At 47.1% G+C, this 27,945-nt stretch overlaps 12 protein-coding genes across 12 annotated transcripts; 5 read left to right on the top strand and 7 right to left on the bottom strand.

Annotated features, from left to right (window-relative positions):
• Positions 1–710: 710 nt before the first annotated feature.
• LY89DRAFT_576321 (Di-copper centre-containing protein) lies at positions 711–1,849 on the bottom strand (the record flags this gene model as incomplete). Its single annotated transcript, XM_018208836.1, has 5 exons — positions 711–909; positions 961–1,338; positions 1,401–1,424; positions 1,475–1,571; positions 1,627–1,849. The coding sequence occupies 5 exons, from the start codon at positions 1,847–1,849 to the stop codon at positions 711–713; spliced, it is 921 nt and encodes a 306-aa protein (XP_018075903.1).
• Positions 1,850–2,766: 917 nt separating this feature from the next.
• LY89DRAFT_767551 (uncharacterized protein) lies at positions 2,767–3,729 on the top strand (the record flags this gene model as incomplete). The annotated part of the gene is made up of 3 exons (XM_018221759.1): positions 2,767–3,007; positions 3,060–3,514; positions 3,566–3,729. 3 exons carry the CDS (start codon positions 2,767–2,769, stop codon positions 3,644–3,646), a joined length of 777 nt encoding a protein of 258 aa, XP_018075902.1. The 3' UTR covers positions 3,647–3,729.
• A 1,141-nt stretch (positions 3,730–4,870) lies between these two features.
• Positions 4,871–5,928, top strand: LY89DRAFT_729063 (uncharacterized protein; the record flags this gene model as incomplete). Its single annotated transcript, XM_018219338.1, has 3 exons — positions 4,871–5,168; positions 5,220–5,342; positions 5,393–5,928. The coding sequence occupies 3 exons, from the start codon at positions 4,871–4,873 to the stop codon at positions 5,926–5,928; spliced, it is 957 nt and encodes a 318-aa protein (XP_018075901.1).
• A 1,659-nt stretch (positions 5,929–7,587) lies between these two features.
• Positions 7,588–8,269, top strand: LY89DRAFT_681026 (uncharacterized protein). The gene has a single exon (XM_018214191.1). It carries the CDS (start codon positions 7,799–7,801, stop codon positions 8,177–8,179), a length of 381 nt encoding a protein of 126 aa, XP_018075900.1. The 5' UTR covers positions 7,588–7,798; the 3' UTR covers positions 8,180–8,269.
• A 229-nt stretch (positions 8,270–8,498) lies between these two features.
• On the bottom strand, positions 8,499–11,146 carry LY89DRAFT_681025 (alpha/beta-hydrolase). Its single transcript, XM_018214190.1, has 7 exons — positions 10,713–11,146; positions 10,594–10,659; positions 10,413–10,533; positions 9,089–10,351; positions 8,959–9,034; positions 8,831–8,891; positions 8,499–8,780 (listed from the first exon to the last, which is right to left on the bottom strand). Exons 1-7 carry the CDS (start codon positions 10,926–10,928, stop codon positions 8,577–8,579), a joined length of 2,007 nt encoding a protein of 668 aa, XP_018075899.1. The 5' UTR covers positions 10,929–11,146; the 3' UTR covers positions 8,499–8,576.
• Positions 11,147–11,318: 172 nt separating this feature from the next.
• Positions 11,319–12,226, bottom strand: LY89DRAFT_729060 (S-adenosyl-L-methionine-dependent methyltransferase; the record flags this gene model as incomplete). Its single annotated transcript, XM_018219337.1, has 3 exons — positions 11,319–11,366; positions 11,414–12,133; positions 12,176–12,226. The coding sequence occupies 3 exons, from the start codon at positions 12,224–12,226 to the stop codon at positions 11,319–11,321; spliced, it is 819 nt and encodes a 272-aa protein (XP_018075898.1).
• A 713-nt stretch (positions 12,227–12,939) lies between these two features.
• Positions 12,940–14,530, top strand: LY89DRAFT_575897 (Dehydroquinate synthase-like protein; the record flags this gene model as incomplete). The annotated part of the gene is made up of 3 exons (XM_018208815.1): positions 12,940–13,284; positions 13,340–13,386; positions 13,435–14,530. 3 exons carry the CDS (start codon positions 12,940–12,942, stop codon positions 14,528–14,530), a joined length of 1,488 nt encoding a protein of 495 aa, XP_018075897.1.
• Positions 14,531–15,446: 916 nt separating this feature from the next.
• Positions 15,447–19,052, bottom strand: LY89DRAFT_704470 (acetyl-CoA synthetase-like protein). Its single transcript, XM_018217383.1, has 9 exons — positions 18,805–19,052; positions 18,682–18,760; positions 18,567–18,632; positions 17,195–18,507; positions 17,039–17,154; positions 16,928–16,992; positions 16,705–16,879; positions 16,383–16,655; positions 15,447–16,332 (listed from the first exon to the last, which is right to left on the bottom strand). Exons 1-9 carry the CDS (start codon positions 19,031–19,033, stop codon positions 15,460–15,462), a joined length of 3,189 nt encoding a protein of 1,062 aa, XP_018075896.1. The 5' UTR covers positions 19,034–19,052; the 3' UTR covers positions 15,447–15,459.
• A 450-nt stretch (positions 19,053–19,502) lies between these two features.
• On the bottom strand, positions 19,503–20,450 carry LY89DRAFT_564431 (nucleotide-diphospho-sugar transferase; the record flags this gene model as incomplete). Its single annotated transcript, XM_018208516.1, has 1 exon — positions 19,503–20,450. A coding segment is annotated over one exon (948 nt), but the record flags the coding sequence as incomplete, so codon positions are not given.
• Positions 20,451–20,709: 259 nt separating this feature from the next.
• LY89DRAFT_377352 (uncharacterized protein) lies at positions 20,710–22,265 on the bottom strand. The gene is made up of 4 exons (XM_018207099.1): positions 21,841–22,265; positions 21,677–21,794; positions 21,491–21,626; positions 20,710–21,444 (listed from the first exon to the last, which is right to left on the bottom strand). Exons 1-4 carry the CDS (start codon positions 22,132–22,134, stop codon positions 20,856–20,858), a joined length of 1,137 nt encoding a protein of 378 aa, XP_018075894.1. The 5' UTR covers positions 22,135–22,265; the 3' UTR covers positions 20,710–20,855.
• An 825-nt stretch (positions 22,266–23,090) lies between these two features.
• LY89DRAFT_377540 (uncharacterized protein) lies at positions 23,091–24,509 on the top strand. The gene is made up of 2 exons (XM_018207100.1): positions 23,091–23,161; positions 23,222–24,509. Exon 2 carries the CDS (start codon positions 23,511–23,513, stop codon positions 24,294–24,296), a length of 786 nt encoding a protein of 261 aa, XP_018075893.1. The 5' UTR covers positions 23,091–23,161; positions 23,222–23,510; the 3' UTR covers positions 24,297–24,509.
• Positions 24,510–24,612: 103 nt separating this feature from the next.
• LY89DRAFT_664727 (P-loop containing nucleoside triphosphate hydrolase protein) lies at positions 24,613–27,866 on the bottom strand (the record flags this gene model as incomplete). Its single annotated transcript, XM_018212796.1, has 4 exons — positions 24,613–24,829; positions 24,908–24,989; positions 25,295–27,771; positions 27,844–27,866. 4 exons carry the CDS (start codon positions 27,864–27,866, stop codon positions 24,613–24,615), a joined length of 2,799 nt encoding a protein of 932 aa, XP_018075892.1.
• Between the last annotated feature and the right edge of the window lie 79 nt (positions 27,867–27,945).

The raw sequence follows: 27,945 nt of genomic DNA, 5'->3' as shown, positions 1-27,945 counted from the left end.
TGTCACGGTTCCTGCCTTACCTGGAAGTAAGGTCACGTGGGTTGGTATGGTAGATGAAGTAAAGTCGGCAATAGTATTGAAGTCAAGAATAATAATCAAGTTGAGCACGAGCTCCTATCTAACGAGTGAAGTTGAGTGGTTATATAGTTTCTCCGTGTGCTGGAGTCCGTCTTTCCCTGGAGTCCAGGAGTCCCGGGGAGTCCATCAGACTCCCTCGGACTCCATCACGTGATCAGGTTCCCCCGCTTACTGGGCCTATGGCCCATGGGTCCCGTGATCGTGACACCTTGGTTTATTAATTAGTTGTGTAAGCTCGAGCTGTGGTATTTGTGGTTTTCTTAGAGATTTTTATTGACTATGTTAAAAGCGAAATATCTAAGTATGGAAGTGGAGAGGTCGAGCGAAGGGAGGGGATATGGAATTAAGAGAGCTCTGGAATGGTGGTGAGTGTTAAAAGATGCACTTTTGGTCGTGCTGAATACTCGAAAGCTGTGAGCGCAAGAAGTTTGATGTGATATTTAGTTTCAACTGTTGCACGCTCAAATTTTCGGGGCTTATGGCCAAAATTACAAGGAGTAAACGGTGAGATTCAGGATCTACCTAGGTGTAAAGTACCCCTCATTCAAGCGAAGCTAACCGAGTGCAACCTCGCCCCCTTTGCGCACTGCTGGCAGATATTTCACCTTCTTTGATACTATCATATTATTAACTCAATACCTATAGCAAAGAAAGCCCGTCTCAGTGTTCATTACATCCGATACGTGCATATCAGGTGCAAATTTGCCCATTGGAAGTACATCTTGCAACGATGCTCGATCCTCGGAGCCATGCCGTGCTTTGCCGGCATAGTCACTTAGTCGCACCAGCGGGTCTCTCTGCTGCCACATCCACCACAGCCGATCTAGTTGGCTGAATTTGTGCCATTAGCAAATTTCAAATCCTGTGTCCAGTGGCTCATACCTGTGATGCAGAAAGAAGACCGGATCATTCGGTGCGGTGAACTTAATGAAGTCACCTCTGATGCCGTTCGGAATCTGGTCATGTGGACCCTTCTCAAGCTTCATGAAAAAGCTCTCAAAGTCTGGCTGTCGGAGAATCTCATCAATAGCCGCCGGCTGGACTTTGTCTCCTGGTAAACGGCCATGAACGTCTCCGTCAGCGAAACCCCGTGATAGGCAGTGGATATGATCGTCAGAGTTGAAAAATGGCAGGGCGAGGTCAGAAAATGGGCCGTCAGTGACACAATGTCCGTTTCCGACGGAATTTGGAGCGGTTGGATTGCCGTCACCACCGAAGCCGGTGGTGTTAGAGAATACTGGAGAGTTGGCCAGAGCTTCCCTGACAGTGTTAGCTGTGACCATCATACTCGATACGGAGATTAGAGGTAAGTGATCTCTTACCAGTCAAGGCTCCAGTCCCAATAACTGCATATAGCATTAGCCTATGTATCATTGAAGGACTGATGGTATCTCACGTCAAGCTACCAGTGTAGCCGCATGTGGTTCTCAACTCTGTTTCATAGAGATGAAGGAGATAACGGTGCCAAGAGAGAAATGCCGCTGCTCCGTGGGCTGCAGAGTATGGTGTTAGTCTTCGGCGCCCAAGAAAACTTGCAGGCATAGTTACAATATCCCCCGATCTGATTATGTATATATGGAAAGTCGTCATATAGCACCCCCTCCGGTCTGACCTTTGATGGTTTTGACAATAAGCACCTCACGGCGTTGATATAACCATCTTTCTCATATGTGCTCAGGCTCCTCCATTCTCGTCTTGTTGTTGGACTTCTGCATTTGGAAGATTGCGTTGAAGCTTTGAGTTTGGCAATGAATCCATTGACTTGTATCATCTCGCCACAAGCAAAGCCAATAATCAGGCACAGCAGACCGAAGAAGAATAATGAGCACAGGCTTCGCCAAGGCGACTTCGAGTGTCGACGAAGACTGGTTATTCCTTTTCCGAACTCCATTTCGTTGTTGATATCGGACATCTGTACAGGGACATATCCTGATTTCATGATGTTGAACAGCCACATTGGAAAGAAAGTGATTGATAAATGAGTATTAGTGTGGAAGGGGCTCTGATTCCTGGGGAGAATGTGCTTTGGGAAGATTTCTTTGTGAACATGTATTGAGTACTGTTTGGAAGACTAAAGACTTGGGGGGACGGCTTGACCTTGACAATCTCAAACACCGGGCTAGTATTCTCCCGGACATAAGACACCACATGCGTCGGCAGAACAATTCTGACATGCGCTGGTTTTGGCCAAGCTTTACCCCAACGAGCGTGTCCCGAGCCAGTTGCGCAATCTTTGTGTACTTGAAGATCACTTCCAATTTCACAATCAGAATGAAACTTTCGCTCACTGCGCGGGATGCCGGTAAGTGGCGGGAGTATCCCATTTTGACGAACTTGATTTATCTAGGTTGTCAGCATCGCACTGCCGCCCAGTGACCCACATTACTTTTCGAGACGTGCATGCCCGTTCAAGTGAGGCTAAGCGCCTTCCGGTAGGTCTGCATTGCAAATTGATACCGGCTTGGCATCCTTGCCTCCGTCCAAGTAGTACATGAGAACCCGGATCTGAAGGTCTAATGACGCACCTAGGTTTACGAGTATACATTTATCCTCTAGTACTACAACGTTCTTCCTTTCCTCGTGACAAGTTAACTTTTCAATTTCACCTCGATTGTGCCAATCCAAATCATTACTTGCACGATTTTGCAGTCCTCTGCTTGTTTTCAAGTTCACGCATCTCTTTTCACAATGTCATCAAAAGAATACCACCCGCTAGCTCTAGGTGATCACAGAGATGATGAGTCCGAAGACAGTCTTCCTCCAACTTACCTCTCTGATTTCAGAAAGCGACGAACCTCGTCAGCTCTTCAATGGGGACTCTATGTTTTTGGACTTGTTCTGACTGTTGCTGTGACCGCATTTGTTTCAACGGCCATTGCTCAGCAGCACCTCATAAGAACAGCGCCAGGAGATGGCCTCGATTCGAATAGTATGACTTCCTCAACGTCCTCTATTGGAATACTGATTCACAAAGTTTATAGTGCCTACGGAAGTCCGAATAATAAGCAAAACACCGCCTGACCAGATGGAAAAGATCTGGGACACTCTCATAACGAGAGAACAAGGACTAGTCTGGATTGACAATCCTGAAGAACATGGCTTTCCCCCAGGACTCCCAAACGGCCCTGGTGGCCAGAGAAACGTATATGGTCTTTCATATGCTCATCAATTGCACTGTCTCATGATGATTCGAAACGAGTATCATGCTTTGCAAAGAAACGAAAGCAAGCAGATCCTGGGACCAGACGGCGAAGCCTCACTTGACACCATGACCAAGAGGAGAATCCACCACATTGAGCACTGCTTCGACTATCTACGCCAGAGCGTTGAATGTGTCAGTGACATGACCATCGAATGGGCGGATCCAGAGCCTGATGAATTGGGAAATCTGTATCACATCAACGGCTATGGTGTTCTTCACCAATGCCGCAAACGAGTAAGTAAACAAGCACCTGCGTTGGCAAATAAGCGATTGACAAGTCTCTAGGAATCTGTAATCAACTTTTCTGCTGCTAGAAGACCTCCACTTGTTGCTCATCCCGAAGAAGGTGGTATTGATGGACAGTGAGAGCATGGCGAACGCCATCATGGCAATCCTTCAGAAGTTGCAAAGTAAAAGAGCTTGGCAATTTTGACTTGGGGGTATCATGATCTTTCTCGATGTTTTGCTAGTAGAAAGTCCGTACCACTTACAAACAAATGAACCTTCACACGATCCAACCTGCATACCTGGTTATCAGATGTGACCATGATTACAACATTGCCCTGTTTCCCGTCCCTAGTCGCCCTCTAGCCTCTAGGAAGGGCTTCCGAGTTGAGGCAGGATCCACGGAACCGTCTTCGAGAGACCTAGTTCAAATAGGGCAGGGCAAGCGCTTCCGAGCATCCCAGTTCAAAGATAACAAGTATTGTAGGCCTATGGCACCAGCTTTCACGATATCGCAGAAAGGGTTGTGATCACTGCAACGGACACCCCGCACGGGAACACGGAGGAGGATTCACATCCTGGCAGATTGCGCGCTGCAGATGCGATACCACAGTTCGTGAGGCGTGGCGGCCAACGAAGCGTACCTACTGTACAATAAGCATACCTCGGCGTGCTGCTGATTTGTCGGGATTAACGGCTGCGTACCCAGGATCATCGAAAATTGCACCACAGTAGGGAGGTGGGAGGGGGACAGCTCGGGTGGCACAACATAAACTTGACTGCACTCTAGGAGGTAGCCAAGGCTGTTAAGCTTTTGTGGATTCCGTGTACGAAGTACGTGGGAGGCGGGAAAGCACTTTAGTGGAAAGGCTAAGCTTTTTGTGTAACGGGAGCGGGAATGGCTGACTCTAGTGGGTAGCTAAGCTTTTGTGGATGCGGCGCGAGAGCGGGGATGCAACCCCAGTAGAGGATAGCTAAGCTTTTGCGCAGCGGTGAAGGCGTTATGGCTGGGTCTGAGATCATCATGCATCTGACAGGGGGGTAGCTCAAACCGCACGTCTTCGCCTCTCGTTCTAAGGTTTCAAGGGAATACGCGTGAGCAATTATGATTGGAAAGGAAAGCGATGCACAAGAATAGTTCGCCAAGGCTAGAACGAAGAAAGAAGGTACTCCTAAAGGACCTCTGATTCCCCATTGCACCCCATCCTGTCCTAATATGTAACTCTAAAAAGATTCCATTAATCTTCCGACCAATCGTTGCGTAAGGCAGATCCTTGATGCTTCCTGGCTACTCCGACCTCCACTCGAGGTTTGAAGCATTGCGAGTTTGCTCTCCTTTGAATAGCATCAAGTAAAGCCAGCATCATGACTTATTCGACAGAATCACAGCCCGAGACCAAGAAGAGTATCTCATTCGAATCAGCAGAAACAGATTCTTCATCAACTGGACTTTTGGAGAAGTTTAACAATACTGAAGCTCTTGAAGACGACCTCAGATTTATACGCCAACCGCCTCCGCGTTACTCACCGCGATGGCTGATGGTACACATCTGCGTCTTATTACTTTACACTTGTATATTGGTTGGAGCACTCTTCAAAGTTTGGTCGTTGCCGGAACAGAAGCTATTGCCAAGTCATGACAATGCTCTAGATATGCTTTACTGTAATTGCGTCCATGTTATCCACGGGATATCATTGCTAACACAATTCCAAGCTCCCATGCGTGATGCGGTCCGTTACGAAGTTAAAACACTTCACAATTCCGTTAATGCTACGAGCAAGTACAAAGGGCCGCCAACGCCTGAGGTTGATAAAGCTTGGAGGGCGGTTTTCGATTGTAAGTGAACTCGAGATCAAACGCAGGCATGTACTGATGCAGATACCCAGATGGTGAACTCAGAATCAACGATGAAGATCTCAAGCACATGAACCGCACATCCGTGAAATTGGCTGATGGCTCAGGGCAATACGTTGGAAGTCCAGATGCAAGTAACACCAGTCAAGCGGTTTTTCAAACAAACTCTAACATTGAGCGAAACCAGACCTACCACCAACTTCACTGCTTGTGGTATATCTTCCGCAACGTGCACCCCGAATTCTACACAGTAGAACCCACAAACGTCCCCGTGATAGATCATCTCGATCATTGCATCGACTCGCTCCGCAACTTCATCCAGTGCCATGCCACAACTAGCGTGCAGACCTACTCTTGGTTGCCAGACTTGCATATACCGTGGGCAAATTTCGAGGTCGATAATATCTGTGTTGACTGGGACTATTACACGAATTGGGTGACCCAGCATTCAATTCAGGACATTTATGATCCGCATATTTTTGTGCATCCAACGATGGGCCCGTCATTTCCGGATGGAAAACCGACAACAGGTACAAAGGGGCATGATCATGGAATAGGAGGTGCTTGATGAAACATGTCACATATGTTCTGTTAGCTGGATATAAGCTTCATGGAAGGTGCTGAGGAGGGCGTCAATAGGCCTAGAATTGAGAAAACGTTGACTATTCTTGTGTCTCGCTAGTCGCTTGGCACAACAACTACCATAATTACAACCAAAACTCTGCAATATACCCCCTAATCATATATTAACTAACTACAAATATGGATGCATTGAAGGAAGTACTTAGAGAGTATTTGTCTGGGGATTCAAACTTCGTCAGCAATCGAGTAACTTAGAGCGGCATCTCTCTTCTTCAACTTATGGTAAAATAATCGAGTGACATGAAGCCAACGTATGATTGGCGTGAGGACACTGTACGAATTCTTGACTTCCGGTAAAGGCTCTCCAAAAAAAAACTCACCTTGGCCACTGGGCAAACATTCCTGCACTCAAACATCTGCTGAGGGGCAATTTCATTCTTCTAGATTCGGCACTTCGGTGCAACTCTGCCCGCCAAATGTAACACGGGAAAGCTAAGAATCAAGAACCAAGAAAAAGACCAGCTGATACTGTGCCAGATTCCGGCATATGCCCCATTTAGCCGTACGGCCTTAAGTTGCCGTATAGAGAAAACGGGCCAAAAGGAGCTTGCATGGTTTCTCAGGTTCGGTTTGTAACACGGATCTCCGTGGTCGTGCCGGTCTTACGTCTCTCAAAAGCTAAAGCTAGCTAAGAGGCGAAGAGTAGCATTGCTTAGTGGGTTAAGTGGGCCTTATCCGTTTGATTCTATTGCATTGCGCAATTAGTGTCGGATCAGACGTAGGTGGCAGAAGTAGCCTATGCAGGATGCCAAGCACTTGACACTTGTATAACTGGAGACGCGTCGAAACTTCGGCTCAACGTCAAGACTGTATTCCTATGGCGACTGGTCTGCAGATCAGATGCATTGATACTTAGAAAATTGCAAGGGAGGCAAGTTCGTATTTCTCGCCCACTGTTGCAAAAGTCTCCTCTTGATCTGCAATAGCATTGTTGTCCTTGCTTTGCCTCACGGCTTCACCGACTTTACACATCTTCGATCGTCGATGAAAATGAGGAGGCGGCACGGATAAAGTTCACTGATCCATACTGTAACCAATGATTCAGAAATGGGAAAGCTGAGGGACTGTGCTTTACTGGGGTGAAGTCGGTGAAAGCGTTACTGCCTTCGTCCATCAGTACTTCATGGACAATGACTATCACTCCTTCAGAACTTGAAGTTTCAAATCCTAGCTCTGAACTTAGAATTGATAGGGCTTCCGTTGCTGGTCGATACGAAATACCCCACCACCACCAGCTTACTTGCAGGTGATCGATGGGTTTGCTATGGCGGCTAACAACTTGGAGTCCGAAGATGCCGACTTTACCTCGCTGAAGGATAATCTAGCAATGCATGGAGAACGGGCAGCACACGAGGAAAGGAAAAGATCTCCAAGATGCTCTCTGAGGAACGATTTCCGGCGTGGAGGGTTTGCAAAGAGGGGTAAACACCTTCAAGATCTTGTATCCACTTGAACGAAGCCGCTTGGCTTTCCTCGCCGCTGCTGCGTTACCAGTAGCGGAAGGTGAATTGGAAGGAGTACTTTCATCTGTGTAGGAAGGCAATATATAAACCCAAGTAATGCCACGAGAATTGAAGAATATCCTCCTCACTTCCATACCAAAGCACATCAGCTCTTACCTACATCATCAACAGCCCACCCTCAACAAACACTTGCCAACCAACCATCATGAAGTTCCTCATTCCCCTCTTGGCGTTGAGCTTGGCCTCCGCAACGGTCATCCCCGTTCGTAAGTCCGAGGATTTTGAGTGCAGCCGATGAAGAAAACTGTCACTGACTCTTTTATAGGAAGCAGCATGGGACTTGTCGCGCGCGATGATGTTGTCGAGGGTGACTACGGCAAAGTCAAGCGCGACGATGTTGTTGAAGGCGATTATGGCAAGGCCAAGCGTGATGATGTCGTTGAGGGAGACTACGGCAAAGTCAAACGCGACGACGTGGTCGAGGGTGATTATGGCAAGATCAAGAGAGACGATGTTGTCGAGGGAGATTACGGCAAGCGCAGCGATGTTGTCGAGGGGGACTACGGCAAACGCAGTGATGTCGTTGAAGGAGACTACGGCAAGCGCAGTGATGTCGTTGAAGGAGACTACGGCAAGCGCAGCGATGTTGTCGAAGGAGACTACGGCAAGCGCAGCGACGTGGTTGAGGGCGACTATGGCAAACGCTCCGTCTAAAGCTGCAACCATCGGCACCGGCCTGCTGCAAGCCAAGAATCCAGCAAAGGCCAATTGATCTGAGGTCAAGACGGGGGGAGGAGAACAACGATGCTACTTGTTAGCCGAAACATTCCTTTGGTGGGGTTGATTCCGAAGTACTGGGCTGGAGTTACAACTTACTTGAGTCTTTGAGATGATGATCAATGGAAACTTTTGGAGGACTTTGACTTCGTACTATCAGTGTGCACCGTCTGACAATGTGACATTGGCACTAATTACCTCTTCATGCCTCGTTCTGGACGATTCTGCTCACGAGTCTTTCTACTGCTTGCGATTTGCGATCAATTGTTTGAAAAAGGTTTGTAGATACTAAAACTCTTGCATTGACTCCATTTAACGACAAGATAGAAATAGTTCATGACATGGCCATGTGTTTGGAAGCCTCCAATAAAAGCATTTCTTCGGGGGTTTTCAGAACATTGAAAGAGGAGGATATTGGTCCCGTGAATGGAATTTCGTCCACTTCGCAAAAAGCATTTTTGGACGGTAGCTCTCCTGTCTGAAAGTACTGTCGCACAGCTTTGGCAGTGCATAGAGATGGTGCTGCATTCGAGCAGTGCTGCCAAATCGTCAGTTTCTTTCAGGTGGCTCCGGGATGGTTAAACTCACGCCAATTGCATCATTTTGTAGAACCACGGAACCCGGAAATCCTCGAGATATTTTATGAGCACTAGTTTGTAGTTTCATCAGCGTACGAAAAGATATAAGGCTATGCTTGACACGTGTGATAAACTTACTTGTTAAGTGGTGTTGTCGGATCCAGAGTGTTGCCGATCAAGAGAATGGGATGTCTGGTTTCGGCTTCGAAAGGACCTAGAAGAGACCGTGAGTAACGGGATAGCTCCAACAGTTGAGAGTTCACCCTACCAGTATATCTCCACTTAGGTCTTAATCTCCATTGTGTACACATCAGCTTTGAAGCTGCCTTCCTTGTACCCATGACCTTGCTATGATCATTCAGCAAAGCCCAATACGCGTTGAATGTCTCCTGGCTCCAGTCTTGAATGTCCTCGCCATCAGAGCATTCAATCCCCAAACTTCCTGTTTCGTCGAGGATTCCGGACGTCTGGCATTCTGGAGTCCAAGGAGAAGCATCTTTGCAACTCTCCGGCTGCCCAGCTATATCTGACTTCATGGAATTCCTCTTGAAGTCAGCAAATCCGGATGTGTTTCCTAAAGTCAAGTTGTGCAATGCATGAAACAGTTGCACTGCAGACTTCAAAGGTTTATACAGGGCCAAATGGAGAGCCATATCAATATCCGAAGCAGTGAGGATCTGAGGTCCTTGCCTTGTTGAGGGCATTATTGGAAGCGGCGTTACTATGGCGCTGTCAATAATCGAAAATAGTGTTGTTTTGATCTTTTCTGGACCACGAGGGTCAAAAAGACCACACTTTTCGCGCGTGCCAGACTCATAACATGTTTCAAGCAGGCGATCCAATACTTTGTCGGAATCTTGAACTGATGATCGGCTCGAGGAATTGTAGTAGTCAGGAACATCTACTACGCCATCCAAGATAACTCGGTGCACCCGATCAGGATACATGGCCGCAAAAGTGGTGCCAATGACAGTGCCGTAGGAAAGGCCCCAGTAAAGAAGTTTTTCTCTCCCAGGTATCCAGCGTGTCCGGTCGATAACAGCTCTCTTGCTGTCTTCATGTTGTAAACCTGTGGATGCCATATTTTTACAAGCCTGATCTCTAAGCCAGCGACGAGCTTCGTTTTCTCTCCATTGTCCATGCCTTTCGATAATGGCTACCATGTCACGCACAACTGGTGTGGTATTAAGGAAGTGGCCAAGTTGTTGACCACCTGCGTCCGCGCAGCTTCTGCCCAAAGCTTTGGCTCTGGCCCAAGCTCTTGGAACAGAATTATTAGACATACCAATCAGACCCTCGGCTTGGCTCTGGAGATTCCAGGCAAGCCGTTCAAAGGCATTAGGAAAACACACCAGTGTAGGGGTGGTGTTATTAACACCTCGTGGGTCGAAACCAATGATATCATAATATTTTGGCATGGGCTTTTCTGGGTCTCCAAGCACAGGTTGGGTATCTGCAGAGTAGTCGGCAATCTGCTGCATCTGCAGTCCTTGTCGGTGTAAAAGCTCAATTCCGGAACCACCAGGGCCACCTGTCATTATTTCAGCTTCCAGAGATTTTCGAGGCGCTCCGCGGATCTGCTGATTACGAACCTGGATTAATCAAGATAGGGCCGCCATAGCGTGGATCAGTGACCTCGACCTTTGCTGGAATTCTCGTGATTGCAATGGCAATCTTGAGACTCGTCGCACTATTATTCCAATCCATGGGAACCTAAGATGTATTTAGTTTTTCGTAATCTCAGTGCACACCAAGTTCCTCCTCATATCATACTTCAAGTCTCGCACACTGCATGCCATTCCCGCAGTCATGGTATATTAGCTCCTCATTTGGAGTGATCTAATTGTAATCCATTAGCTTACGTATGCACACGTTTTAAATCGGAGAAGTACCTGGCTCCACTCAAACACGTTGAGACTCTGCTCTGTTGCGTAGGAATCCGGGATGCTCCTCCACCATTGAATTGGGTTTGTTCTGCTGGCGGAATACAGCACAAAGATCAACGCAACGAGTAGGACAGCTCTACTCTTCCAAGCAAATTGAGACAAATTGCTTCTCGAAAGGACTGGTGTTGGGTTCTTCTGCTCTATGTTGTGTTGCAAGCTCATGGTGCTGATGCCTGTTGTTCGGTTTTCGGTCAAGCTGTGACACAAGATGAAAGAGTTCAAACGACGACGACGAACTTATACAGTCGCTCTCGTTAGAGTCGACAACATGTGTGCCTGTGAAATATGACTTGACAGAACTGGAGGTATTAGTCGATTTATTCAATTCAAGATGAGTTTGTGAATAAAAAGGATGCCCTCGATGCGAGATGACGAAGTTGCGCTGCAGCACAGGGTCGCTAGCGATGTCACTCAGCACATGCGACAGCGAGGTTAGCGGGCGTCGGGTTTCGCCGCTGAGTAAGGATCTGCATGTGTTGGCTGTAGCGACTTCATTTCTCAACTACAATGCTGATTTTTGCTCCAATGTGCTTTTTTGCTCAATACATGTCACTACGCTTCCTCATCCACTCCTAAACACTTCGTAAGTTCCACTCCATCCTGCTCCCCATTAGTCTGGGCTCACTCGATCGACGATTGAAACTCACCTTGACGCCCGTAGGCTCCCAACTCTCAACCAATTCACTCTTGTAGATTATATTCGGATTTCCCTTCACCTTGTCCAGCTTCTCAATACTTCCGTACTGTGCTGCCGACCTCCCTGGAAAGTTCTCCGTATCGGTGGTCTCCTGAGTCAGTGCCATCCTTTTCTCCTTCACGCTGCTCCTGACATATTTCAAATACGGAGGGTTTCCAGGGCTAATAACATTATCAGCAGCGAGAATAGTCCCTTTGTTGATCATTCCCAACGATTCGCAAAGCTTCAGGTCTGTTGTATATGCTGGCTTGTAATGATCCAAGAACATCATGTCAATGCTCTTCAAGCCTCTGTCGTACAATTGTTGAAGGCCTTCATTGCTTGGTCCAACGATAATCTCAACATTCTTCAACCCCGCAAAGTCCACCAAAGCTTTGATATTCTTTGCGAACTTGGGACTTCTCTCCAACGAGAAGTACTGGCCATCAACGGCGTCAGCGAATAGAATCGTCGAGTAACCACAGTATCCTCCGAGCTCGACCATGACTTTCGGTTTCCTCTCTCGGATTATGTCAACCACAATCCTTCCCTTATCTTCTCCAACATTCATCAAGTACTTTTTGGTTCTTGCATACTCATCAATTCCTTTGAGAACAGCGCGTGGAGACCCACGTAGTTCCGGTTTGCTCGTGATGAACTTGACGAGCTCTTCTTCTCGGCCATCATCAAACTTTTCTGTCAGCATTGATCATTGAGAACTCAAACAACTTACAAAGGTCTCTTCTTGATTGGCGTACGCTTTGGACTCGTCGAAAGATGGCATTTTTGCATAGATCTATTGGAACTTTTCAGAGAAGTTGCCTATTTTCTGCCGATTCGTGTTCGTATTCCGAGTCGCTAGTCCTGCTTGCGGAGAATCTTTGAGATCACGCAATGGATCAAATGAACAATAAACAAGGCATGAAATTGAGTGTTGAGGTCATGATACTTCAGATACTTCCCTACATCATGACTATTTTATGGTAGCGCCGTTAATACTAGCTCGACGCCGTCGCATAGCCGTTTTCGCCGGACACATCGTTACGCTACCTACAATGTAGGGTATCGAGGGGTCGCGTCACTTAACGCATTTTCAAAAATGCACCAAGTAGGATGGTACCTGCATTACACAGGGCTCGACCAAAGATTTGACCACGACTCTCAGATGCACCACCTGTCGTTCGTGTACTCGGGTATCTATGTCGATTAGGTCCCGCTCCAAATAGTCTTGAAGCTAAACGCTTCAAACCCGGAAGAAGAAGCAAAGCAACGGATCCGTTTGCTTTCAAACGCTATTCAATTTGTTGACAGGATGGGTCCAGGTGGCGCCGTGGAGACTTCCGAGTGCTTAGGGGACTAAAAGCGATCCAGAAGACAGTCATCGTCATCACATATGATGCTATAATATTGAAGCCTCCCGGCGTCAACTCTTTTCCCAGGTTCAACAGATTTCCTCTCTTTGTTTTCTTCTGCATCTTCTCTTTCAGATCATTCATCATGTCTGACCTCAAAGCAACCGTCGCTGAGACCAAGACCTCCTCAGGTCATGTTGGCTTCCGCGTTGAAGGCTACGAAAAGATCGAATATGACTTTACCTTCATTGACGGTGTCTTTGACCTTGAGAACTGCAACCTTGCAAATTGTTACAAGAAATGGAAGCGATGCTTAGCCGTTACCGACCTGAACATTTACAACATCTATGGGAAGAAGATGGAGAAGTATTTCGAGCATCATGGCCTTGAACTCAAGATACACAAGACCAAGATCGGAGAGAAAGCAAAGACAATGCCAACTCTGCTGAGCATTGTTGATGCTATGAACGAATTTGGCATTTATCGCAAAGTTTGTACTCTGGCCAAACTTCTGCATTTGATAAAATGAGACTAATCCTTTCTAGGAGCCCGTCCTAGTTGTTGGCGGAGGTCTTGTCACTGATGTCGCTGGGTAATTCTTCTGCAAATAAGCTAGACGCCTTCACTAACACTTTTCCAGCTTTGCATGTGCAGCATATCGCCGCAATACCAACTTCATTCGAGTTCCAACTACTGTCATTGGACTCATCGATGCCTCTGTCTCCATCAAAGTTGCCGTCAATTATGGTGAAATGAAGAACAGGTTGGGCGCATACCACGCACCGATCCATACCTTCCTTGATTTCACCTTCTTGAGAACACTCCCGACTGCCCAAATCCGAAACGGCTTCGCAGAATTGATCAAAATTTCTACCTGTTCCCACCTGGATACATTCAACCTTCTCGACAAATACTGCGAACAACTCATCGAGAAGTCATTCGGTCGTGCTGATGGCTCTTCCAAGGAGCTCATAGACGCTGCCGACAAGATCAACAGAGAAGGTATCCATGAGATGTTGAAGCTCGAGACACCCAACCTTCACGAGATTGGTCTTGATCGTGTCATCGCGTATGGTCACACTTGGTCACCGCTTCACGAGCTGGTCCCAAAGACTCCATTGCGTCACGGACATGCCATCTCCATCGACATGGCATACTCTGCAACTCTCGCCAATGATCGAAAGTTGATCACTGATGCTGAGCATCGTCGAATCTTGAACCTCTTCTCGCGCGCAGGTCTCTCCATGGATCATCATCAGTTCGACGAAGAGATTTTAGCTAAGGCCACTTCAGCTATTCTAAAGACACGGGATGGGTTACTTCGCGCTGCTGTGCCAAATCCAATTGGTACTTGCACTTTCCTCAACGATGTCTCTGCCGAAGAGATGAATGCTGCTCTCAGGAGACACAAAGAGCTTATGAAGGAGTATCCCCGCAACGGAGAAGGTCTCGAAGCATATGTCGATGCTTCTGATACTGGATACACCGAGAATGCAAAGATGGAGGAGGAGAAGGTCCTTGAAGCGGCTGCTATGAAAGCGGGAAGTCTCAATGGAACCAATGGTACTAACGGTATTAATGGTATGAACGGTGCAAAGACTGCCACCAATGGAGCCAACGGGACCAATGGATTCAGCAATGGCCATACAGACACAAAGGTCAAGAACAATGGTGTTGCGCCGAATGGCGTGAATGGCAACGCACTCAAGAGTGTAAAGGTTGCTGACGGTCAATAAAATGGCATATGGAGGGTTCTAGAATTAGATTGTGTACAAAAGCTCTTGATATCGAGCAGTGAAGACGCTTTCCCAAAGTGGGTTGAAACTTAATCGCATCGATGTTGGTCGTGAAGTTGATCCAGTTGTTGTGTTGGTGACATGAAACATCTACTATTACATCAAGCCCAAATTCTCTTTACCAACTTCACCCCAGTGCGATAGTGTAAACCGTTTCCCTTCTCATTTCCTCCCTTTATCTTCTTCAGCGTCGATTAGTTTCTCCTGCTATCAACACTCTTCTTTATTGTCAACTAATCACCCACACCCGTAGTCTTCATTCTTTCAACACCCATCCTAAACCAATCACCTAGACCTTGCTCGACCATATGCGCCGGAGCCCAACCACTAGTTGTCGCCGTCTCAACACACCTGCGCTCAACCGCGTCAATAGTCTTTGTTTGAGGAGTTTCTAGATTGTAAAGACGCGTTTATATCGACACTAGCGTCGCACTAGTGCGAAGATTGTGTTGATGAGTGAATCTGGAAGGTTTTCGAGGTGATTGGGTGAATTGTGATACGACTGAGGACTGGTAACGGTTGCTGATTGGTCATCTTTGCCTGTTACCGTCAATCTGGGAAATAAGATAATATTGTTCTAGAATTTGTCGGACAATATAAATTGGCTAAGTCCCAAAATCAAATAGTACAAGCAGGATGCGAATTCCCTCCCATCTCGACGGACCTCCTTTCCCTACTTATAGCAATTTAAGGTGTCCTACAAGCTTCAGAACAATATTATCTTATGATTTATTCTTACGCTACAGGTTATTTACTCAACTATTAACCTAGGCTAGGAGCAACAACTAAGATTCTCATCGATTTACCAGTTCTGGAAACGGGCTAGTGGTTTCAACTATTTGAGGTCATATTTGAGCTCCAACTAATTATTATAGCGCTTTGTCTTCTGGGGATTCATTGCTGCCAATCATCTGTTCCTCCAACCAATTCCAGATCTTATGTATCAATTCTTTATCCACCGGCCTCACCGAACGCATGGCTTTTGAAAATTCCTCCGCATTGGCAACTTCGAAGCGGGCTTGTTGTTTCTCTCGATTATCGTTATTCTCTTCTTCAGCGCTGCTACCTTTCCACAACCATAGCAAACTCTGGGCTGGGTGGGATTCGAGCTTCTCCAGGCTTTTCATCCATTCATCAGGTTCAACTACACCAAATGGCTTCGATCTAGCCTCACGAATCCACCTGAGAAGATCTTCCCATGACTTCTCTGTCGAGTTATTCACAATGTGATACACTGGACAATCCTTTGTCGGTGGATTGTCCGTGCTCTCACCAAGTGCAATATCGATGACAGCCTGGGCAGCAATATCAACAGGCAGCCAGGTCAGCTTGTCACCTCTCTGAGGAAGACAATTCACAGCATCCACAGTACTCAGCATCATGGGCCAAGCTTCACTCATGTTCCACACGCCATTGACGGTGTCTCCAGTCAACTGTCCAATGCGCAGTATCTTGATGCGTCCCGCCATCATCTCTTCATTCGAGGCCGCAGAACAGATCGCTTCGGCGACCCATTTGCTGCGTGAATATCCAAGAGCATTAGCATCTGAAGGTGAGGTCGAGATTTGCTCAGTTATGACGGCAGGATGAGACTGTCCGAGTACGCTCGCAGTACTGGAACAAAATGATAGTCGAGCTGGAGGGGAGCATGACTTTGAGAATTTGATAAGATGGTAGAGGCCGGCAATGTTGTCTTCTTCGAATGCTTGAAGTGGCAGAGAGAAATTAACGGTCCAAGCAGCCTGAAACAATCAGTATTTGTTTAAGGAAAGATGAGGGTAAAACGACGTACATGGATAATATGAGTGACTTTTGATCTCAGAACTTCCAATAACTCTGCTGGTATTCCTAGATCCGGTTGTGCTAACCGAACTGGGATGCATTGAACATTATCATGATCCTGTAATGAATCTTTTCGTCGTTTAATCAAGCTGCTGGAGACTCTTGTCCTTGCAGCGTTTTGATCGACAGCTCGGACGAGAGAATAAATTTCTGTAATTGACCGATCCCGGCGCAGAATATCTAGGATGTGTGCACCGAGTGCACCAGTTGCGCCTGTAAAAATCTATGAACGATCAACATTATGAGATATACATATGAAACAGTCTACTTACCACTACCCGGGTATAGGGTTCAGGGTTCTGACGCTTGACAACATCATCAGGTTCTTCTGATGTTTCAAAATTCGAACATCGCCGGACAAGATCCAACATCTGTTGTTCAACACCTGAGGAGGTTTTAGAATCATTCAGACTCCCTCCCCTTAGATCGTTAATGTATTGAGAGAGGCTGTGGAGTTAGCCAGTGTAAGCTTTTCTTTGGCGAGTCCATCCTTACTTTTGGATGTTGCCACAATTATAAACAACATTCCACGGAAGTAACTCGCCACGGCCGAGAATTTTCTACTCGAATTTTAAGCTTCAGAATTTTCCGATGGGAGTTACTCACTTTCTGTAGGACTGATCTGATTTGCGTGCATGTTGCAGAATCAACGCCGCTCCTGTAGAAATCACAATATTCATCCTTCATGGGCCGTTCTAACAACCCGTTAACAGTCTCGGTGACTAGAAGTGTCACATCTTGATCGCGAGAGATCCTCGATACAATTTTCGGAGTCTGACACCGTGTACAATTGCTCAATTTCCATGGCAAATCTCTTCTCGACAAGAGCACGCAGTAACGTTCCCTTGCTGCTCCGAGAAAGCTGCGGCGTTTTGGCATCGAGAATTAGAATCATGCCTCTGGATATTCTGGTATGATTTTCCCCTTTGCCATTGATGTTCTTCACGACATCCCATATCTCCTTTTCACGACAAGCAGACATGTCTGATTTGAGTATAACCAGTGCACCAGGGACTTGCTTGCCGTTACCAACGATAAATACTTCTCTGATATGAGGAGAGCTGGAAGCAATCTCATCTTCTAATGGAGCAGGGTCGAACTTCTTGCCCGTCAACAAAGTGATTTGGTTATCACTCCTACTATGGTATTTCCATGCATTCAGAATCGTTGGATGGGGTTCAAAGAGATCACTAGTGGCGTAACTTCCATCTTGTCGGTTTCTTTTCGCCATATGTGGCCAGTCTGGACGCACAACTAACTCGTACAATCCAGAATCATCATCCTGTTTCTCGAATTGGAGAAGTTTGGTGCTTGCCAGACGGAGGTATTGCCACTCTTTATCTGTTTCATAGTCGCGGTGCGAACACAGCAGAAATCCACACTCGGCACTCCCGAATCTTGACACCAGGTTCACTTCTGAGGAGACAAGGTCGTCGCCAACTCCAGCAGGCAGTGCGGCGCCACCAACGCCCACAATGTCCATCTTCTGCAGCATGCTAACTCCTTGCGGATCTTCGGCAAGCATCTGAAGGACATATGGCACACTAGAAAAGTATTTGACTTGTGGTGTGGAGCGTTCTTGGGCCGCTTTCTCGGAGACATTTAAGCAAAAGAGGATGTTGTTAGTCGTAATAGGGCGTTTGTCTCCTGGGAACAACCAGATCAAGGCATTGCTAGTCCACGCTCGAAAGCAGTCAGCGATTCCACCATGATACAGTGGAGTTGTTGTGAATGTAGCTGAGTCACCGCCGTCGAAGGAAGGTAGTACCGAGACCGCTCCATGGTGTGTCTGTGGTATTGGTTTTGGCATTCCAGAAGAGGTCCCAGAAGTATGGTGGATGTAGGCTGTATCGCTCTCAACGGCCTCCGAAACTATCCGACGAAATGGTTTCAAATGGCTCATGAGATGACGAATATCATGGCTTTGAGACTGCCAAGGAATTTGATGGATGGCTAGACTTTCTGCATGGGATGCAGCAGATGAGGCCAAGTCGCGGTATGCTTCATCATAGACCAGATGCAGAGCATCACACGATTTGCACAGATGAACAATTGCTTCTGGCTGGCATTGGGGCCTGGTGACGCTGCAGTCAGTACTTTTCTACGTTATGATAAAGTAGTAGAAGATACTCACGCAATCAGGAGGACTGATAATCCAGCTCGCATCAAACCAAGCCAAGTGAAGAGGAAGTCGACAGAACTTGGACAGAGAAGTGCTATACATGGAGCTCTCTCTTCACTACCAATACTTGTTAAGAGTGGAATAAGCTCCCCTGCCGCCGCTATCGAGGCAGTGAGAAGCTCCTTGTAAGCTGGGAAAGTCAGAACCTAGAATGAAGGAATTGATGGATCACGTGAGAGCGTATACGTACTGAAAATGTCGCAGCTCCATTCAACCCCATCCCGTGGAGTGGGGAATGCACAAGCAAATCTATCACCATGGCACTTCGCTTGGAGATCGATGAGCTCGCTGACGGTAGACAAGTTTGTGTCAGGTCGTTCAGCCGCTTGTCCAAGTGTAGATGTGAAGCAATTCGGCTGAACATTCCCTGGTTTCTCTGAGGCGGACATTTTGGCAGACATATATGGCAATGCATACATTTGAGTTAATGAGGATTTACATAGTTGAATGCTCCAATGAACCTTCGATCTTCTCAATGAGGAAAATGTTCGGGCAAATCTAAATGCAAACGTCATGATTCTAGAGCACTTCGAACTATTTAGTGCGGGAACACACGGGAATGCGGGATCCACATCATATGAAGCACTAACCTGGCAGACATGACCCTTTTGCCTCTGCTGGATATTGTGGCAGGGATTGACAGAGGAGGCGTTTGGCCAGTCTGATAATGGTCAAAAATACCGACGCACCCAGACGCCAAGAACCACGAGAAATGGCGAAAGATAGAATAAAAACAGGCAGCGGTCAGAGAAATTATCGTGCTGAAGTACGTAGTGTTGTTCGAATTCAATCCGATGCTTTGCTAGGGTTCGCCTGCCAATTTCCATGAAGAGCTTCTACTTCCTCACCGTCCTTCAACGGATTAGCAACTTCTCCTCCCATCATCTCCAATATCTCTTCTTCTCCCTTCTGCTGACGTTCTGTCTCCCACCTCTCATACTCATCCCACCACCACTGATGAGTGATTCCATCACGACCAAGATACCCCGCAACGCCATCCCCTCCAACCCTCCGACTCCACGGCTTGTCGACAATATAATGCAAGTTCCGAACCTCTTCATCTTGCCACATGCTTTTATGCCAATACCGCATCGTTTTCAATGCATTGTATTGCCACCCAACGCTCTGCCACCTGCCTTTGAAATACTCAGCGAGGAAGTCTTGATCCGGAAACAAAAACTCCTTCACTCTTTCATCTGAACGCAGAAACTTCAACATATCTTCCCACTGGGACTGATATGGCGAAAAGATAAACATCCCACTATTCAAGAGTGTGTGTGTTCTCTTCCCAGACGAAAATGCCAGATCTGGTACAAGCGTCGGAGAACTTCCTGGTTTCAACCCAGTGTAAGCGCAATTTTCCTTCTTCCAATCTTCCGCAGCCCAGCTATCGCTATCCAGGTTACAAACACAGGCATGATTGGCTGCAATCCAGTCCTTTCCTGGTAATTCATACTCAAATAATTCATCCATGTTTCTCATCACGAGCATATCAGCGTCGAGAAACACCAGCTTCTCGTAGCCATATCGATAGAGTTCGAAGACTCGCAATTTGGTCCATGTGTCTTCGAATCTTGATGCGATTAAAGAGGAGGGACTGTTTTCTGGTGGAGGGGAGAGAGCTGATATGTGTAATATTGATGCGTTTGTCAAGGAGCATTCGCGCTCAAGTGATGGGAGTAACGATGATGGAAATGAGGAGGTTATGAGTACCAAGAGCGGATATTTGGATTTATGGCGATGGAGACTGTAGGCGAGAAGAATGGCTCCGGGGAGGTAGGATATGCGAGTGAGGAGAGTCACCCAGGTAAATGGAGAAGCGGGTGCTTTGGCAGTGCCATTCATGTCGGTATCGTGGAAAAGGCTGTGGAGTTCGGTCAACCAACGTGACTCTCCCAGGTCCAAAGAGAACAATTTATCGCCATTATTCCCCCAGCAGTTATTTTGCATGCTTCCAAAGTCTTGTCGTCACTACCCGCGCTTTGGATATTCGACAGGCTCAGCACTAGCCGGCGCCACCACAAACCCCTTGACGACTAGCACAGATAAGCGACGCTAGAAAACAATATCAACTATAGAATGCATAAGTTGGAGCATCAGTAAGTATAAAAGTGAGAGGGGTTCGAAGCTCTGGTATATTGCATTGTTGTATCTCGTGAAGGTGCAACAAGTTTTGTAGCCAAGAAGGGAAACAGGCCTTGAGCTTGAACAGTATGAATTCGTATAATGATGCGGAGCTTCCTACATGAACAGTGCAAAGCTCGCAAAGACAGCGCCAAGCACAGCACCCGCCTTGCTCTCCACCCTCAACCCATCACTCTTCTGCGTCGAGGTCGATGAAGAGGATGCCGCAGACCCTGTATTGGTACTCTTCCCTGAAGCCGTCGCTGCAGTACCTGTATTTTTTCCTGTAGCAGTTGCAGCCACACTCCCACCTTGTCCACTGGAACCAGCAGTGGCCGTAACCACAGCAGAACCCACCTCCACCGAACCAGTTGCAACGCCAGCATCTGCATTGAATGCAGCTGGAGTGATGACACTGGAATATCCGGGAAACAACGTTAGGGTATACGCAGGCTCTCCAAAGTCCGTGAAAGCATTTCCAGGTAGGTTGGAGAGAGGTTCGGTTCCTGGCTCATCAGCAGGGAGGTTGAGTGGATTGGTGATTGTGCCATAGAAAGGATATCCGAACTGCGACACGCAAGTATCGGAATTGTTGTCAAGAATCGCGCAATTGTCCGTCGATTTCGAGATGAGTTGTTGAGTATCGTTGAGTTCCTGTTGGAATCCAAGGATAGAGAGGTCCGATTTAGGACATACATTTAGGATACTGTAATCGTCAGATCTTGCAGATTCGGAAGAGGGGCAGCACATACTTGGACACTGGGAAAGAGAATTCGCAGCACTCGCATTCATATGTAGCATCTAAATCACCACTTCCAGCAACTGTTATGCACGCATTGTTGAAATTGATGTATGTTTTGTTGCCATAGACGTAGCCAAGGTTGCAAGCTAGATGATCGGTTAGGAGAGCACGAACAAGACTCAGCTTAGGAGCTTACAGCAAGCGCCTGCAGATGCGTCATCTGGTGGAGGATAGAATGGGATATTGGCATTTTGGACAAGGTCGGTTCCGTCAAAGTAACTCAGCGCAGTGAGCTGATACTCGCAAGAGTAGACCTTTTCCAAGTCAGCTCTGGAATATTACACGCGAGCATCAACATACCTGATTCCAACAGCTTTGAATCCAGCATCCCACATTGCTAGCCAACCAGGCTCCATTGCATCCCAATATACAATCTGTGTACGCTCCTGTGCCTTGCACGTTGTTGGAATTGCAGAAGGAGACACATGAATCTGCATTGCTACTTTGCGTATCGTAGCAAGAGAGAAAGCCTTTCGGGTCCACGCATCCTTGACCAGTTGGGTTCCAATTCCGAGTGTCGCCGATCACACTTGCTGGGGCAAAACAGAGGACAATCGCAGCAAGACGATGTAGATTCGATTTGAGAAGAGACATGCTGTATGAATGGAATGAGATGCACCTCTGAAGAGCTTGAAGACCAGAATATGTTACTAGCAGCAGCGCACCCAGATGTACAGTACTTGTACTTGTACCTCAAGTCACAAAGACCGAGGCCCACAGCCGTTGATCGCGAGACCGAGCAGGAAGGACGCGAAGCCAATGAAGGTTGCAATTCTCAGCCTCATTTCGATAGTTGCTTCTACCCAACCCTGAATTTAGACACTCGTCGTAGATTTGACTTATCAGATCCTTGAAATCAGTGGAAAGTCCTGGCGCACTGGCAAGGCATTTTCAGAGCGATGCCGCATGTCTTCTTGGCAAAGAGGAGCGCCCCATAGTTTAAATTTAAGCTTAAAGAATGATTGGAAGAGCAGGTTACCATGACCAGATTGAGACATTTTGAGACGGCTGGACGCGAGACACGATGCATGCCATCGGAGCGGCTGAGGAGAAAGGCAAGCTGAAAGGGGGAGGGAATTGCGCCGGGGCCCGACTCAGGGATCACCAAGAATATATGACTTCGGGGGGAGGAGAACACGAACATTAAATAAAAGAATAAAGCTGCTGCGGATGTGAAAACCATCATCATCCGTATCCTGAAGTTTTGGTGTGGAAATATGTCTGAGGGAGAAAGGGAGAGCAAAGGGAGAACAAAGGGAGAGCAAAGGAAGAGCAAAGGGAAGGAAAGGTGATATGTGGACCAACGGCGGGCTAACCATCTTTGGCTGTCCCCGTCCTGTGCGGAAAGCTCCCGCTGAAAGATCACCAGTGGGTCTCGAGCTTCAATACCCAATTTCTAACACAAATAATTGTCTAATACCATCAACAATTCTACGATCAACTTCTGTGCTATCTGTTTGTCGCACTCGCATCGCAGTCTGGCAGTCAAGCATCCAGAAGATTGTCAGCCGAATTCGATGCCTCCTAAATCATAACGAGAGATACATGAGCAACATCTTCTACTTCGTTCCCCAATTGAAAGAACATCTGTAAAAAGTCCGGTTCTGAGCATTTTAACGCCGTATCGCGAGAACCCTAAGCTGCGAATACTTGCTTTCCCAAATGCTAATCTCTAATGAAGTATCAATGCATATCTAGCCAGTTATCCCTTTCTGTTGAAAGATCAATTGCGAGCGCATTACCTATTTTGCGAAGAAATTCCCGGGCTGCCCAATCTGTTCGCCGTGTTATGAGTCATCAAAAGTGGAATCGTTGCTGCTGCCTGGACGTGTTTATATTTATGTCAAAATCATCTTCGCACCTCCTCCCTTTTGCTTAGGTTGAATTGTTCACGGAACGGTGGACAATCCCTCAAAAGAACGCTCTGTACGCGTATCAAGTCTTCAATACCTCAAGACCTACTGCCAGCAATGTCCTCAAACTCCCTGGAAACCCCAGGCATTCCTGTCCTCGGTGATGCTCCAGCAGATGCCCCCAAACACAAATTTATCCTTCGACCTATGCGATTTTCGGACATTCACACACTGGGAGTCTACACTGCTGAAGCCTACGCCGGTACCCCAGTCATGGACTTTCTAGCTCAAAAAGCACACCACGATCACCATATATTTATTCGTGGCTTCCGTCAGAATATTTGGGAGCGAATTACAAGCAACCAACATCTCAACCTGGTGGCTTGCGTTGCTTCTGATCCCAACACTCCTATCGGCTATGGGCAATTTGTTCGCAAGGGCAATGCTACGAATTATTCTCAAAGCTCCGGAGTTGAGAAATGGATAATGCTCCTGCTGTCATGGGTCATCGGGGCGTATTTCCTGGTGGAGCATCGGTTATGGCCCAATCTGACTTGCGATAAAGACGCATTGAAGATGTTCGAAGGGTCTAGTGGGTTGGATACCAAACGGTATTGGACAGCTCACCCGGAACGCGCCAACAGATGGCATGCTCAGAGTATCATCGTTGCTCAAAAATGGCAAGGAAAGGGGGTCGGAAGACTCATTCTCTCTGAAGCTCTATCTCGAGCGAAGGAGGAAAATGTGGTCATGGGTCTTACATCCAGTCCGATGGGTGAAAAGCTATACCGAAAAATGGGCTTTCAAATGCTGGGTGACTATACCTATAGGGTTGGTGGTGATGTTGGAGGCGGGATTATGATGTGGTCTCCTCAGGGCACGGAAGATGTCAAGTCGAAGTGACAACACGGTGATGATACCAAATAGGCCAAAGGTAATGAATGATGGTTGTAGGGCAAGCTACGAACTAAGTTCAAACTGTATTGGCTCTCGATACCTTCGAATTGTTGAACCAGCTCATGCAAAGTTGTTTTGGCTCTTCTGGAAAGTTCTGGCGTTATCATGCTTTCACAGGTCAGTGCTTGCACGATGTGAGGTAGGACTTCTAGGAAGTTGAGAGAGGCTCAGCAAAGCGTTCAGCTTTAAGTAAAGGAACGAACACGGCTTCTTTGAAATAATAAGGCAAGCTCATACCATGTCTATGTGTTCTGTATTCTGTCTATTGTAATGTCCCTGATGTCCCTAGTAATATGTGCTGTTGACGAAGGGAACAATGTTCGTACTCCGCAAATAGTGAAGGATTTTCAAATACCTTTTTCAAGTCCCTGTCCATGGACAGACATTCAACGACAAGAGTGAATTTTATGCTCTCGTAGATTCGCCCAACTTGGAAATGTTCGTCGTCACAAATGAGGTTTTCCACGAGATTCTCTTCACTATTGCACAAACATTCACAATAAACACATCTCCAATTTCGTCTCAAGCACAATGGGACAAAAGCACAGCACACCTACGTGGACCCATTGGCATTGTTGCAACAATCACGGAGATTGGACTGTAAGTTTTCAGAATCTGGTTCACGCTCCGTTTGTCGGACTTTGGGATAAAGCTAAAAAAAGCTACAGTGCAAGGCTCTCAATGCTCAACCCCAGAGAACTTGCCGGAGATGCAGTCATCGGATCTGTGGTCAATGTGTGAAAGAAGGGACAGATTTGAGGTAATGTAGTGCTCTGGCGAAGCAGATTATGCAAAAGGGGCTCGGCTAATGCTGAACAGCTCCCAGACAAGAGGGGAAGGAAGGAGCAGCATGAAACAGTGACGGACAATGAAGACCTCAGAAGTTGTATGGGTATCATGAATTCAACTACTAGCTATCAATGCTAGTCAAGCCCCCGGCTTACCAGCTCTGCTAGTCGCCTCCTTCTCCAATGCATCTAATGCATCCTCGTACCTTTGCCTCTCATTGTCAAATACCTCTTTCTTGATATTCACCCTCTCCACCTTCACATTACCGACTCGCTGAACTCTCTGATTCCTCGCAATCTCGCGCCAGAACCACCCACCCTCACTAGATGTAAACAAAGTCCAAGCATGCCCTTCCTTTCCCGCCCTTGCCGTCCGTCCAATCCGATGAATATAACTCGTTAGACTCGTCGGAACATCGTAGTTGATTACATGAGCCAAATTTTGAAGATCAAGTCCTCGAGATACGAGGTCAGATGCGACAAGTATGGCGACTCTGCCAGAGGAGAACGAGGATATGGTACGTTGCCGAGTCTGGCGAGGAGTTGTTGATGTCAAAACACCAATCTGAGATGATCTTGTTGGGCAGAGAATCGTTACAAGACGACTGAGGCGGACTGCAGTTTCATTGGACTTGGTAAATATCAGAACACCGGAAGTAGCTGGTCTAACTCCGATAGGTGCTTGGGGGTCTGTGTTGTTGGTCTTTGGAGACATCAAATCACTGACTTGGTTGGAATCTCTGTCCGTTGATGCTTGACTTTCTGAATCTGACTCCGAATCGGAAGAATCGGTGTCCGAGGAGTCAGATTCGATGGGAACAACGTTGGAGATGAGGCCTACTCGTCTCAAAAGTTCAATCAGATAGAGTGGCTTGATCGCATCGTCCTCGACCTTCACACCAGATTCTTTCAAAAGAGCTGGCAAGGCAAGTAGGTGTGCAGAATCCATGCCATCACTCGAAGAGCTTTCCAGGACAACAAATTTCGGACGGTAAAGCTTTAGTGAAGTTAATTGTCCAATGTCGCTTGTCATGGTAGCACTCAGAATGACCTTGCGTACGCGATCTCGGATATGCCTTCTGTATGATTGCATCTGATCCATGACAAGATCTAGCCACTGTTGGAAGCTCTGGTCCAACAGTTTGTCTGCTTCGTCAACAACGAGCCAGCGAAGGTGCTGCAGAGAAAATCCGGGTGTAGATTTGAGATGATCAACGAGTCTCCCAGGAGTACATATTAAGATGTCAACCTTCACAAAGGGCTTGATGACATGACCAGGTATCCTAGCTTTATACTCATATTGTGGGAACAGTTCCCTATCTGGCAAAGGTTGATCCGAACTTTCCCAAGCCGCATTTGCAGCTTTCGTTTCGGCGTCGTAGCCCATAGGATCAAACACCAGCTCCTCGCCCATTAGAGCCTCTTGTTCGATTTGTAATGTTTCATTACCAACAGCAGTCCCAATTAGAGGTCGCTGTGAATATCCATCAACCTTGGAGAAGACGGAGGAACAGACATCACAAACCTGTCGTGCTTGAGCAACCAATTCCCGCGTGGGAACAATGATAAGACCCTGAACGCCTACATGTCGGTTGCGACTGATATCCTCAATCATTGGAAGCACATAAGCCAGAGTTTTTCCAGAGCCCGTAGCAGCAGATACAAGGACATCTCCTGATTGTTGTGACTTTCCGGGGAGGAGGAGTGGCAGAACTGCTGCTTGAATTGCTAATGCATCCTTGAACCCTTTCTCTTCAAGAGCAGCAGCAATATCATTTGACAGACCGAGATCTCCAAAGCTCGCAGTCGTGGTGGATGGGACTCGGATCGGTGATGCAATCCAAGGAGGTAGCGAAGCAGTTATTGACGGCTCTGGGGGTTCTGGAATGGGCTCAGGCTGGGGTAATGGCACCAGATCGTGGATTTCCTCCTCTTCGTGAGGTAATGATGGTTCAACCAGAATCTCAGCAGTTGATCCTTCTGGGTCCTTCTTTGCAAGTTTCTCTGCTTTCCGTATGGACTTTTCCCGTTTCTTGAGAAGCTTCCTATGCCGTTTGAAATCATCGCTCTTGTTCTCGTCTTCAGCTTTCTCGTCAAGAACTGCAGCTGGTATCTCGTCAGACTCTGGTTTCGGCGTCTTGATCTTTTTGTGCTTATCGCCAATGCGAAGGGCCAATGCCTCCCCAGATTGCGGTACAGTGCTTCCATCTGAAGGCACTGTGCTCGTCATCTTCTGCTTCTTCTTTTTCTCCTTCTCCTTCGCTTTCTTTTTCTCTTTTCGTCCTTTAGTGGGAGCTGGACTTTGAAAGGGCTCATCTGGTCCATAGTAGTCTGCGGCAGGGATCAAAACAGCTGTTGGTTTGGAAATTTGCTGGAGGTTGGATACGATTTCGGGACCATCCATGTGCTTCCTCTTCTGCTTCTTGGTTTGCACTGGACTGGTCTCGTCATTGTGATCTTCCAGCTCTGCGAGTTTCCGTTTTGGGCTTGGAGGAGGGGATTGCGAATCCGCTCGAGGAGGATTTGGAAGGCTTATGCCGGGCTGCTTCTTCTTGGAGGGAGGAATATATCTTGAATATGTTGAGGAAGCATCTTGTCGAGTCGCTGGCGGGGTAGACATAGAGGATTCGAAGCTGGGTATGATTGCAGGTCGGGCAACAGACGGCAGACTTGTTGCAGGCTTCTTCTTAGATGGCGGAACATACCTCGAGTATATTTGCGAAGCCATTGGGAGATTATTTGTTTCTGTTGCGAGGAATTGTAGTTTATGCTCATCGAAAAAGACTCTCCAGAAAATTTACGGCGCC

Source organism: Mollisia scopiformis, assembly GCF_001500285.1.
Source record: "Mollisia scopiformis unplaced genomic scaffold LY89scaffold_4, whole genome shotgun sequence".
Lineage (NCBI taxonomy): Eukaryota > Fungi > Ascomycota > Leotiomycetes > Helotiales > Mollisiaceae > Mollisia > Mollisia scopiformis.
The sequence above is the reverse complement of the archived record's forward strand: the minus strand, read 5'-3'. Positions and strand labels throughout refer to the sequence as shown.

Excerpts from the sequence above, each read along its gene's own strand:
- LY89DRAFT_681026 (XM_018214191.1), top strand. The coding sequence starts at position 7,799 with ATGGGACTTGTCGCGCGCGATGATGTTGTCGAGGGTGACTACGGCAAA.
- LY89DRAFT_377352 (XM_018207099.1), bottom strand. The coding sequence starts at position 22,134 with ATGTCTCTTCTCAAATCGAATCTACATCGTCTTGCTGCGATTGTCCTC. Across the intron at positions 21,795-21,840 it reads TTCAAAGCTGTTGGAATCAG|GTCTACTCTTGCGAGTATCA; the intron begins GTATGTTGATGC and ends GACTTGGAAAAG. Across the intron at positions 21,627-21,676 it reads CGCATCTGCAGGCGCTTGCT|CTTGCAACCTTGGCTACGTC; the intron begins GTAAGCTCCTAA and ends CCGATCATCTAG.
- LY89DRAFT_377540 (XM_018207100.1), top strand. The coding sequence starts at position 23,511 with ATGTCCTCAAACTCCCTGGAAACCCCAGGCATTCCTGTCCTCGGTGAT.
- LY89DRAFT_681025 (XM_018214190.1), bottom strand. The coding sequence starts at position 10,928 with ATGAGCTTGCAACACAACATAGAGCAGAAGAACCCAACACCAGTCCTT. Across the intron at positions 10,534-10,593 it reads TGCAGTGTGCGAGACTTGAA|GTTCCCATGGATTGGAATAA; the intron begins GTATGATATGAG and ends AATACATCTTAG. Across the intron at positions 10,352-10,412 it reads CCCTATCTTGATTAATCCAG|GTGGCCCTGGTGGTTCCGGA; the intron begins GTTCGTAATCAG and ends AAATAATGACAG.
- LY89DRAFT_704470 (XM_018217383.1), bottom strand. The coding sequence starts at position 19,033 with ATGTATGCATTGCCATATATGTCTGCCAAAATGTCCGCCTCAGAGAAA. Across the intron at positions 16,993-17,038 it reads TCAGATCAGTCCTACAGAAA|AAAATTCTCGGCCGTGGCGA; the intron begins GTGAGTAACTCC and ends AAATTCGAGTAG. Across the intron at positions 16,656-16,704 it reads AACCCTATACCCGGGTAGTG|ATTTTTACAGGCGCAACTGG; the intron begins GTAAGTAGACTG and ends GATCGTTCATAG.